Below are 11,956 nucleotides of genomic sequence, written 5' to 3' on the forward strand. Positions count from 1 at the left end.
TACACTCAGGCGGGCGCGCCAGGACCAGTGTACGCACACACATGTCTGCGTGTGCGTTGTCATCCGCGACCCTGCTTTGCGTGTACCGAGACGTGAGCCCGTCCACCCTGCGCTGCGGTGGCGAGGGGCTTCCTTTGGCCTTGCACCCCCAGCGGGCGCTTTACAGTCCAGCAGGTGGCGCCCGAGGCCACCTTCACGCCTCCCTGCCAACCCCGATTCCCAGTCTGGGTAGACCCTCTCCCCTGAGTCATCCCGGGCGGGGTGGGGGAAACTGAGGCCGGAAGTGGTCAGTCTTGTACCTGGGCTGAAGGTGCCAGGCACCAAAGAGCGGCGTGGAGTAGTCTGGGGCGTGGAAGCCCGCCGGCCGCCCCCACCCACCGCCCAACCCTGCCTTGCCCGAGCGGCGGCGGCTACAGACAGATTGGCTTTATTCGTGGACACACGGAGCGGGGAGGCACCCGGGCCCGCCCACCCAGGACACGCTCACACGGGGGTTGGGGAGCTCTCCATGCCACAATCACGACACACGACGCCCGCGTTCGGACTGGGCTGGCTGAGGGAGGGGGCATGGCACAGCCTGGCTCCTGGTTTGGCTAAAAAAAAAAGGTTCTTGGGGTCGTTGTGGGAGTCGGGTGGGAGACTCTGGGGCTGCCCAGAGGACCCTCAGAGAGCCTCTGTTGGGAGTGTGTGGGGGAGCCGTTGCTTTCTGATCTTCTTTTAAAAATACATAGAACATGCTACATCCGCGCAGACTTTGGACGGGGAAGGGTGGGTTGGAGGCAACATAGGTGGGGCGGAGCTACCAGCCACGGCTGCAGCCCCGGCCCTGTCCAGGCCCCAGGGATCCACGCGGGCGGGTAGGACAGACAGATGGACAGACACCAACACAGGCTCCAAGGGGGCCCCTTGGAGCAAAGGAAGATCTTGTGTTTGGGGGGAAGGGGTAGAAGGACAGCCCTGGTTCTGGGGGATGGGGCAGGGGACAGGGAAGGGATTGTGCTGCTGGTGGGGGGCCGTCCTGGGCCCTTACGCCTCTGGCTCATACTCCTGATACTCCTCCTGCATCAGAGGGATGGGGGTGGAGTGGGGAAGAGCAAAAGAGGAAGGGGTTGGAGACCAAGTGGCCATGTTCTGGCCCCGAGGCTCCTCCCCCTCAAGGAGGAACAGTGCATGCCCCTCTCCCTGGGGCAGGGGAAGAACCTGGAAGTTGGGACAGCTGGGACTTCCCTGGGCAGGGGTGCCTGGGCCCCAGTGCTTGGCCCCATCTGTCCTCCCTCTCTGCTGCCACCTCCTAGGGCCTGGGTTCTAGAAAAGGGGGTGTGAAGTTTCCTGGCCCAACCCTATCCTCTCAGGGACTTCCCACCCCAGCTGGGAATGGTGGCAATCTTCTGGGATGCCCAAAGCCCCACCCAGCCCTGCCACCACTCACCTGGGGCGGTTCCTCATAACTCTCGCCTTCTGGCTCCATCAGGGGCTCGATCAGTGGCTCCTCAGCAGCTTCCTGGGCCACTTCCTCTGGCTGCTGGCAGAGAAGGGACAGGGCCATGAGGGCAGCTGGGAGATGCTCCCCTAAATTCTCCTACCCTGGGAACCTTTTTTGGCTGATTGGGGGAAGGCTAGGCTTCGTTGGCTGTATAACCAGAATTCCATTGTCTATTTGGAGTGCCTTGGAAGTGGACTAAGGCACGAGGGGTGAAATCCCCCGAGATCACCATGAAGCTGGGAGTGGTGAGAAGAGGGGCTGTCCATACACCTCTCCCCAGAGCCTGGTAGCCTACTGCTCTTCCATCATTTGGACTGGATGGGATGGGGAGATAGACAGTATACTCCATCACCGACTTATCCTTACCTGTCTTGTGTTAGGCTCTGCTGAGCCTCGGGACCCCAGAGAGAACCCTGGAGGCTCCTCTGGGCTGGAGGGAGATGGAAGCTCTGAGACAGGGCCAGGCAGGAGCTTGGAGCCATTCCCCTGCCACCTTCCATCCATCCCTCCCCCAGGGTCCTGTGTGGCCTGGTTTCTTCAGCTGTTGCTATTTTAAGATAAGCTGGAAGCAACAGCTCATGGTGTTGCTTGGATGTGTGAGCTAAGACTCTCCCCTCCCCCCTGCATCTGCTGCCCAGACGGGTGCAGACCAGCAGGCACACAAGCAGGGGGGCTGCCAGACACATGGCCAGCCACCTGTGTGTGAGCACACGTGTGTGCACACATATGAGACAGAGCTGGCTGCACACGCCCACCCACAATCACCTGGGGTCCATGCACGGCTGCACACGGCCACATGTGGGTGGCACATTCCTGGGCCCCTGGAGGTAGGAGGTTATACCACCTCCCCGTTCCCCACATATAACCACTGTCCCTCCCTATTGGGCAGAGATAAGAATCCTGGGAGCCTGGAGGGCTGGCCTAGAGAAGGCTTGCCTGACCCCCATCCAGGTAGCTTCAATTCCCTCACGTGGCCAGTGGAGGTGGGCCCCGTGGGCACCCGAGTTTACAGCTACTGCCCTGGCTCATTTTCCGCAGTGTACAGATGGGTATATCAAGGCCTAGGAGGTGGGTGAATTGGAAGTTTGCCCCAAGTCACCCAGTATTAAAAATTCCAGCTGGAACTCATCGCTTGGCAACAACCCACACGTCCAGCAGTAGCAGAACGGAGGTGGGCAGTATGGCCCATCAGGGATGGATGGCGCACAGCGAGAGGGGAGAAGGGCCGCACCTATCACGCCCAGCTGAATTGCTGCACAGTTGAGCACGAGCAGCCAGGAGAAGAGTGTGTGCTTTGTGGTACCAAGGAAATGGGGTTAAACATACCCAACTCATCTGTGCTGATGGAAGTCAAGGAGCAATGACCCTTGGTGAGGGAGGCAGGGCAAGGACCAAGGGAAGGTGAATAAGGCACTTAGGGTACACATTTAAGAAGGCCCCCACTCGTAGGGCCAAGCACATGAGACCCCAGAGTGGGTGTCCCCCTCAAATTTTGGGCCCCAGTATCCTCCCTCATCTTACCCTTGTCTTGGTTCCGGGGGTCAGGGACTGGAAGAAGGCCTAAGGCAGACTTCTGAGGGGCTGATGTCCTGTGTCTTAATGTAAGTGCTGGTTACACAGGGGGCTCGCTCTGTGAAAATTTATTGGGGCTGTGTGCTTTTTGTATGTATGTTGTACTTCAATAAAAAGTTTACTTTAAAAACATCCTAGCCCGGCCACTCATTAGCTTAGGTCAGTCACTTCACCTCTGGACTCAGCTGCCTTAGATGGGAAATGCGATGGTGCTGTCTGCTCTGTAGGGGGACAGGGAGGGTCGCATGGTAAGGCATCGAAGCAGAATGGGAGGTGGGGACACTTGGAAATGTGCACCCTGGGCTTGCGTGGGTTCTACATGCCTCGTAGCCTCAAAGGGCTGCTGTTTAAATAGTAAGTCCATGATCCTGAGCTCCCTTGTGAGCAGAGGCTTGGGGTGTCAGAAGTGCTGGTAGGAAGAGGAGGCCTGAGAGAAATGGTTCTGGGCAAAGGGCCCTCGAGGTTGAGAGCTCAGATCTGGCTTTCTCTGCACCCCAGCTCCCAGCACGGACCCTGGCCCTGAGGCGGCTACCAGCAACTTCACTGCCGTAAACCTGAGCTTCTCCTCCCAAGTACCTTCTTAGAGAGGCAGGCAAGTCACTTCACCTCTCTGGGCCTCGGCTCCTTCATCTGTAAAATGGACATGCTGTAGTACCTTTTTCCCAGAGAATATAAAGATTCAGTGAGTTACTCCAGGTACTGAGTCTAGAACCCTGCCTGCCCACATAAGAGATCAGTGAACAGGAAGGATCCTTGGAACAATAATACATGGGGAGTCACACAGCTGGTAAAACGCATACACGGGACCTAAGCCAGAACTTCCAAGTCTGGTCCCAGACTAGTGACAGGCGAAAGGGTCAATGTGTAAAGGCCTGTGATGAAGGGTGGTCCTTGGACCTGTAGTACCAGCATCACTCTGGCATCTGTTTGAAATGCAAACTCTCAGGTCCCACCTCAGACCTACTGAATCAGAAATTCTAGGGAGGCGGCAGACGGTCTGTATTTTAACCTGGCCTCCTGCTGATTTGGATGGACACAGAAGTTTTGAGAACCTCTGATAAATACCTAATGTGTGTAAAAGCCCTCTTGCATTCATCTTCTGTCTTATAGGCAAAGAAGCCGGCTCAGAGAGGTGATGGACTCTGCCCAGGGTCACAGAGTCAGGACGTAGTGGAGGTGGCACTTGGATCCAACTCTGGCGTTTCAGAGTTCACAGGTCTTATGCTATAGTGGGTCCCAATGAAGGTGTCTTCCTTCATGCACGTGGGGGTACTGTTCTCCTGTCTGCACAAGTATGCGATGGACAACACAGCCCTCCCCCGTGGCCCACACTTGCTGATGCCTGCCTCAGGGCCTTTGTCAATGCTGTTCTATTGCCTGAAATACAATTCTCACAAGGCTCACCTCATCCCTTGGGGGTCAGCTCAAATGTCACCTCAACAGAGAAGCCCTCCCAACTACAGCAGTCTCTTTACGCCTTGACTCTCTACCATATCATCTTTGTCTTTTCTTCATAGCACTTAGCCCCGTCTAAAACCATCTCATTCAAGTGACTTGCCTGCCTTCTATCTTCTTCCACTATAGCATCGGCTCCCTGAACATAGGAACTTATTCGCCATGGCAACTTCTAGAATAATTCCTCTCTGGCATGGATACTTGTTGAAGACAAGAAAGAACAAACAATCCGTGACATGCGGACGTGGCCCAAAGTGGTCCGGGTCACACTCAGAAGCAGGATACAAGTATACAGCCAGAACTGGGGGCACAGTCACAGGGACTACCGCACCCCTACCCACCCTGTGAACTCATTCTGAGCCGAGTCTCGTAGAGCTCCGTAGAACGTAAGGTCAGGTGTGCCTCCGGCTGACTGGGGCATGTTTATGTTGTGCCTGCCATGTGTGTGCATACACGCGTGGGTGTGTGCATGTGCGTGTGTATGGCGAGAGGACAGCTCACCTTCAGATCAGCGGGGAATTCCTCCTTCTTCACCAGGCCCGTGGCTGCGGCAATGTTCCCAGCCCCGGAGAACACAGCTCCTCCCAGATGGGACGCCTGCTCCTTGGTTTTTTCAGCCACTGGAGCAGGGAGACGATTGGGGAAGGGGGTTGGGGGCCCAGGTAAAGCAGAAAGAAATGCGTCTCTCTCCCACATGGTGTTCCAGCTGGCCTCCCTCATGGAGCACACTCTCAGGAATCCTTGGGGATGCCCTCTTCCACTGCCACCCCCCCTCCAGATCCCGGCCAGATCCCAGGCCCGAGGTGAGGGAAGGGAGCTGTGCCAGGGCTGGGCTGGTACCTGAAGCCACTCCTTGAACCACCCCCTCTCGAGTCTTGCTTCCTGCAGAGACAAAAAGGAGCACACATCAGGACTCTGAGCTGAGGGAACAGAGCCTCTGGCAAGCGTGGTGGTTATGGAGTGGGCAGAGGGACCCAGTCAGCAGTGGGCATCCTGGCGCCATCACAAATCCCACAGATGCCCCCCCTCCCCCATCACAGCACTGAGCCCTCCACACCTACTTCCTGAGGACTTCGAGTTCTCCCTGAGTTCTCCCTCACTGCCGGCCCCTCCTCCACCTGAAAGGAGCTCCATGCCTTCTGGGGGGATGCTTGCTGCCTGGGAGCCAACACTGCTCAAAGCGCATTCCTTTACCTCTCAGCCTCCTTGAGCAGGTGAGGGTGGGAGTAGGGGTGGAGCGGGGGTGGGGTGGGGTGGCGATAGTAGTGGTGTGTATTTGGAAAGGTTCCTCTGGTGCCCTTGATGCCTGACTGCCCACATCCCACCTATCGACCCTCACACCCACCAGCCCCCACTCCATTTCTTCTAAAGTCTCTTCTAACTGGGGTGTGAGTTCCTTCTTCTGGCCAGAGTGAGGAGCTTCTCAAGTATGTGATGGGTCTGGGTCCGAGGGTGCCTGACACCCATGGCACTGGCTGGGTCTTCTCGGGAGGGTAACTGCTGGGAGAGGCAAGATGGTCTGATCCGACGTGGGCAGGGAGGTAGGCAGGAGGCTTCAGAGTAGTGGGGAGTCTCCTATTCTGGGGATGTAGCCATACAGACAACAGCTGGTAGACCCTGAAATGGGTAATGGGTGTCTGGGAGGGCTGAGGCTAGTGGAAGCAGAGGACGGCATGGGAAGGCAGGAATGCCCCAGGCTCTGGCCAGCCAGACAGAGACAGTGGGGGGGGGGTGTGTGTGCTGCATTGCACCCCGTCATTCCTCCCACAAACATTTGTTGGCACCTGCTCTGTGCCAGGTCCTAGGCCAAAGGCTCACCATCAGATGGGGTAAGAGAAGAGATTTGGTACCCTAGACCTCAAGTAGTGGGGCAAGGACTTCCATCCAGCCTCCAAGGGGTACATGGTAGGGGAGGGGCAGTGCCTGGGCCTTGACAAATGGGGAGCAGGGGGATATGCAGAAAGGAGACTGGGGAGGGTATCTCAGGCACAGGAAACCACCCATAGGGCACAGAAAGGTGTCTGCACAGAGACAGACCTGGGCTGCACAGAGCCCAGCAGTGCTATCTGTGCGCCTGGAGAGATGGACACACGGACTGAGGCAGGACCGAGAATGGCGTTGAGTTACAGGCTGCAGGAAGCTGAGGCTTTAATGTGTAGGAACTGGGGGCCATTGCAGGTTCCTGGGCAGGCAGGTTCCTGAGCAGGAGGTGCCAAACTAAGGGGAAGGGGGTGCTTCAAGTCTGTTAGCAGGGAGACCGAGCTGGGTGCCAGGGATACATAGGAGCGAAAGGGCGGCAAGATACATAGGAGGAGGGCGGCCAGAGCTGGGGCCTGGCAGGTGTGGGCTCAAGCCTCCAACTTATCTCCATCACCTGTGCCCTAGTTCCAGCCACCCTCATCGGCTGGCTACACTACCCTTCACCAGTCCTCCCTGCATTTGGTCTCTCCGTAGAGACCCAAGGAAACTTTCTACGCTGAAGTCAGATCATGTCAGTCCCTAGCTTACAATCTCTCCTGGCAGGTCATAATGATCCTTTGGCCTGGGCATCAAGGCCCCCTTGTGAGCTGTCACTCCCCGGTTTTTCTGATCTCAACCCCCACCACTGCTTCCTGCCCTCTGCTCTCTAGCCCTGTCTCCTTCAGCCCTTTTCTGCTTCCTCCAACTCCCCATTCTCCAGCCAGCTTCTTATTCTTTGGGGTTCAGCTCAAATGCTAGCCTCTATGATTACGCTACTGCAGTGGTCCCCATCCCAGCCGCTGGATGTCAGATCCCACGACTGGAGTGCTCTGTATCACTATCAGGAGAGTCGGCACCTACTAGCGTGTAGTAAGAAGTCGGTATTTTTCAAATTGCCACAATCCCAAATCTGCCACAACCATGGGCAAATTAACCAGCCCTCTTCCGCCCACACAAAGGATCATTCTGCCTACTACACACCGGTAAGCCCTGAATCACCACGGAAATTCGCTAATCGTCAGTTTGGGGCCTTGCATCCCCTTATGCAAATGCCCCTGCGGGCTCCCTCTCCTCTCACACTTAGGATGAGAGATTTTAATCACTCGGCCTTTCTCTTCACACAGCTGGCAGCGGCAAAGAGGAGGGACCCAGAGGCAAGGATGGAGCTCCTGGCATCGGGAGGCAGGCGGGAAGACCCTAACAGCGGCTCTGAGGTGGACCTCGCAGGAGAGGAGGGCTAAGGGGCAGTCCCAATAACACAGGGGCTCTAGAGTCTATGAGGCTTGGCTCCAACTCCAGCTTCAGGTTTCAGCAGCTGTGTGACCTTGAGCACTGTAGTTAAACCTCTGGGAAGCCCACTTTTCTTGGTCTGTGGAATGGGTGAGGGGCACCACGTGAGGTAATGGATGTTATGGCATTTCCCAGGGTACTCGGCAGAGAATAAGGGCTAAACACCAGGAACTAGTAATCATGTGAGTAAGAACAAGGCTGTCTGCTTTGACCCATGCATCTGTCCCCGGCCTTTCAGCTGAGCCCCACTCTCCCCAACTCTTCCCTCCATTTTCCTCTCCCCATAGGTCTCATCACTGACCCAGGCTTCCTTCCTTCCGCTGGCTGTGTCCCCAGTGACCCCTACTGACCCCGCCCCATCTGCTGACTCATATTCTCCCACCCAGACCCCTCCGTGGACAACTCCCTCCTTCCAAGGACCCTGGCCCCATTCCCTCGAAGGACCCCCAAACCCCGCAGAGCCCCAGAAGCCTTGCCCCTTGCCCACCGACGTAGAGGACGCCCTCCTTGGTCTTCTCCGCGGCCTCGGTGACACCCTGCTTGGTTTTCTCCGCGGCGGCCACGACGCCCTCCTTGGCCATGGACAGGCCCTTCATGAACACGTCCATCCTGGCGGCCTGGGGAGGGCAAACACACCGGCACGGGTGCGCTGGCCCCGCACCCTCACCCCAGTCCTCCCTCTGGGACGCTGGTTACCCAACCTCCCTTCGCTCTTGAGACCCCGGCGCCCTTCCAGGCCGGGGCCCCCTCCTTGTCATGCCCCCTCCCCAGCGGGAGGCCACAGGACCGCGACAAGTCCCGCGTCCTTGAAACCCGGGGACGCGGGAGGAGCCACTGCCTCGGTTATTCGGGGCATTGCAACCTGCAGCCCCGCGCAATCGGGGTGCTGGGCTCGGCGCGAAGTCCGGGGGCCTGCCTGTATACACGACAGAGTCACACGACCATACACACAAACATTCTCCACCGACACGCTCACGTGCACATACAGGACACGCAGACGTTCAAAAGCGCACGGACGCCCTGACACACAGGAACACACGGGCCTGGAAGCACGACCACACGGCCACCCAGCCAGTTGCGGGCACAGGGCAGCAGTCACACAAACACCCCAGGGCGCACACCGACATGCACCTACCGGAACCCTCTCTGCGTTCTCGCGCGGGTTCCCCGTCTCCGCTCCCAGCCGCTTCCCCATCCCGCCCAGTCCCCTCTCCTTCCCCAGCCCCTTCCCGGACCCCGGCGTCCGGAGCGCGGCGGCCTCACCTGCAAGCTGGGCCCGGGCTGGGGATGGAGGAGTGGCTGCGGCTGCGGCGAGCGGACGCAGGGGCTCGGCTAGGCCGGGCTGGGGTGGGCTTGGGGCGGATGGGGGAATCGGGGCCTCGCTAAGTGCCCAGGTCGGTCGGCAGCAGGCGGGGCGCGGGCCCTGAGCCGGGGCGCAGCGATGCCCGGGCCTTCGGTGCGTCGCCAGCCGCGGATCGCGCCCTGCGCCCTGCGGGACCGCACGCTCCGGCTCCGGTTCCGGCTCGGGCTCCCGCTCCGGCGCTGCGGCAGCTCTGAGCTCAGCGCCCCCTCTGGCGGCCGCGCCGCCCCCTCAGCCTGACTGACAGGGGGCGGGGAGGGTGACATCTCCGCGGAGCCCGCTAGCCTCCCGGGGCCGGCCCCCGACGCGCCGCTGGGGACCTCTGGGCGTCAGACCCGCATTCAGCCCCCGAGAGTCTAATCGGGGAGGAGAGACAATGCAGAGCGCCAAGAGTAGGGAAGACATACTGTCTGCAGTTGGCTTTGGGGTTCAAATGGGTTTGAATCTCAGGGGTGCTTCTTATTAACTGTGGGACCTTGGGCTACTCAGCCTTCCTATCTGAACGCCAGTTTCTTTTTCGGCAAAATAATAGATGACTCGCTCAACGAATGTTGATTGAACGTTTAGACAGATGCTAGGCAGGTTTGAGGCTGGGGACAGTGGAAAAGGAAACCAAGGTCCCTGCCCTTGGGGAGTTTACAACGATGTGTTTGTGTGTGTGCAGAGATGGGAAAACAAACGTGTCAGCACTTAAACCTAACAAGGTTGTTTCAGCTTGTGAGCAATGTTATGAAGATAATGGAATGGTGATGTAACAGAATGACTAGAGGAGGGTGCTTGAGACAGAGTGGCCAGGGAAGGCCAGTGGGAGCAGAGACCCCAGAGAGGCATCCTGGCCAATATGGGGAAGATCCATAGGGAGGCAGCTGCACATACAAAGGTCCTGAGACAGGACTGTGCTTAGGAACAAATAAAAGGAAGTACAGCTGGATAGCCAGGCATGAATGAGGATTAGACAAGACCATTTTTTGATGTGTGGTTATGGTGGAGATTGTCAAATGGCCATAGAATGCCAGGCACACATAGGTGCTCAGTTGGAGCAGCGACAGAATTATGCCCAAGAAATTATGGGATCCCAGAGGAAGAGGACTACAGCAGATCAGGGGAATCAGGAAAGTCTGAACGGAGGAGGTGACCTCTGTGCTACGTTTCACGGGAGAGATAAGTTTTTACTTGGAAGACAGGCTGGAACGGCATTTTAGGCTATGGGTAGAGCATGGGCAAAGGCACTGTGGCTGGAAATGCAGGGTGGGTAAATGACAGGGGATGAGGTGAGGAGGCAGCCAGACAGTGCAAGGTCCTGGGAGGGAAAGTGTTCATAGGCCACTGATGAATAGCTGCAAACTGGTGCATGGTTTTTGGAAGGCAGTCTGCCAATGTTTACCAAAAACATAAATGCATGCTCCTTTTGAGCCAACAGTTCCCCTTCCAGGAATTCATTCCTTGGATCTGCTCACACAGGCGCACAAAGCTGTTTGTACAAGGATGTTCACTACAGCACTGAAAATAATGCAAATGTCCATCTGTAGGGGACTGGCTAGTTAATTGTGGGACATCTGTCCGGTGAATGGATGAGCAGGACCCATGTGTACTGACATGGCAGTGTATGGAGAAATGGTGTGAAGTGAGAGAGGGAGGTACTAAACTGCAGTGTGGGGAACTAGTCAGTTTTGATACATAGACACACACAGTTACATAAGACCCCTTATACACACATATATACATACTTACATCTAGATATACAAAGATCATGCCAACAAGGACTTCCAAAATAGGGTTATAGCAGTTGCCCCTGGCAAATGGGGCTGAGAGCACTCAAGGAGGGAAGTTTTTTACATTTTATCACCTTCCTTCTTATGCTGTTTGGTTATTTTACTTTGAATAGTATTTTATTTTTATTTATTTATTTTTAAAGATTTTATTTATTTATTTATTTGACAGAGATCACAAGTAGGCAGAGAGGCAGGCAGAGAGAGAGAGAGGGGAAGCAGGCTAAAAGCTATCATGGGTGATGTCTCTTATTATTTTTGGCCTCTCAGCATTGGAACTGTCTCCTTCTTATGTTTGGGGAGGTCCCCCACATTCTGAGGCAGGGCCCACCTCCCCCTCTGGGAGCTGACAAGTGCTTTCCTAGCCTTCCTCGAAGCCTAGACTTGTGACCTCAGCCCCAGACACCTCAGCCCCAGCCTTGAACATGAATTAGCAGGGAAGGAGGACTCTTAGCTCTGGCAAGGGCTGGTGGTGTTGGTGGTGGCAGGTCCTACTAGGGACCACGGACAGCAGTGATACTGCTTCTGGGTGCATCCAGCACCAACAGCGCAACCACGTTGTCCATGCCCAGCTGTAACACCGGGGGAACCTTCTAGAGTGTGCTTGGCAGTGTCATTTGGAGCATTAATCCAGGATGCGCTGTCTTCAAGGGGGACTCTCTGGCCTTCCTGGAGAGTTTCTGAGCTGCCCAGTATTGGATAATAAAAACCTTATCTGCTTAAATTAGCCAGAAACGATTTTTGTGACTCTCAACTAAGAACCCCAGAATGTCAAAATAGATGATGAAGAAGCAAAGAGGAGGGAGGGGGGAAGAGAGAAAGACCACACGAAGGGTGTTGTATTTCTGTCGTAGGGACTGGGAGGTCACTGAAGGGTTTTAAGCACCAGAGAGACTGAAATGAGATTTGCATTTTGTGGGACCACATGGAGGTGAATGGTTGGAGGGTTTGGGACACATGAGAAATCTGGGGCAGAATCCATCAGGACTGATGGTGGAGCCCGAACCAGAAAAGCCTCAGTGAGGCTGGAACAGGTTTGGAGGGACAGTTGGGTGTTGTTTAGGAGGT

At 56.4% G+C, this 11,956-nt stretch overlaps 1 protein-coding gene across 2 annotated transcripts; it reads right to left on the reverse strand.

Annotated features, from left to right (window-relative positions):
- Positions 1-411: 411 nt before the first annotated feature.
- On the reverse strand, positions 412-9,337 carry SNCB (synuclein beta). Of its 2 annotated transcripts, XM_059417423.1 has the most exons (6): positions 9,023-9,337; positions 8,247-8,376; positions 5,351-5,392; positions 5,012-5,130; positions 1,430-1,522; positions 412-1,059 (listed from the first exon to the last, which is right to left on the reverse strand). In XM_059417423.1, the coding sequence occupies exons 2-6, from the start codon at positions 8,365-8,367 to the stop codon at positions 1,027-1,029; spliced, it is 408 nt and encodes a 135-aa protein (XP_059273406.1). In that variant the 5' UTR covers positions 8,368-8,376; positions 9,023-9,337; the 3' UTR covers positions 412-1,026. The 2 variants fall into 2 exon arrangements, with proteins under 2 accessions (XP_059273406.1, XP_059273405.1); XM_059417422.1 differs by lacking the exon at positions 9,023-9,337 and having other exon boundaries at positions 1,430-1,519.
- Positions 9,338-11,956: the final 2,619 nt, after the last annotated feature.

This window comes from Mustela nigripes, chromosome 12 (genome assembly GCF_022355385.1).
Source record: "Mustela nigripes isolate SB6536 chromosome 12, MUSNIG.SB6536, whole genome shotgun sequence".
Classification (NCBI taxonomy): Eukaryota; Metazoa; Chordata; class Mammalia; order Carnivora; family Mustelidae; genus Mustela; species Mustela nigripes.

Coding starts and splice junctions, on each gene's coding strand:
- SNCB (XM_059417423.1), bottom strand. CDS start 8,367: ATGGACGTGTTCATGAAGGGCCTGTCCATGGCCAAGGAGGGCGTCGTG. Junction 5,131..5,350: donor GGTTCAAGGAGTGGCTTCAG/GTACCAGCCCAG, acceptor TCCCTGCTCCAG/TGGCTGAAAAAACCAAGGAG. Junction 1,523..5,011: donor AATTCCCCGCTGATCTGAAG/GTGAGCTGTCCT, acceptor CTTCTCTGCCAG/CAGCCAGAGGAAGTGGCCCA.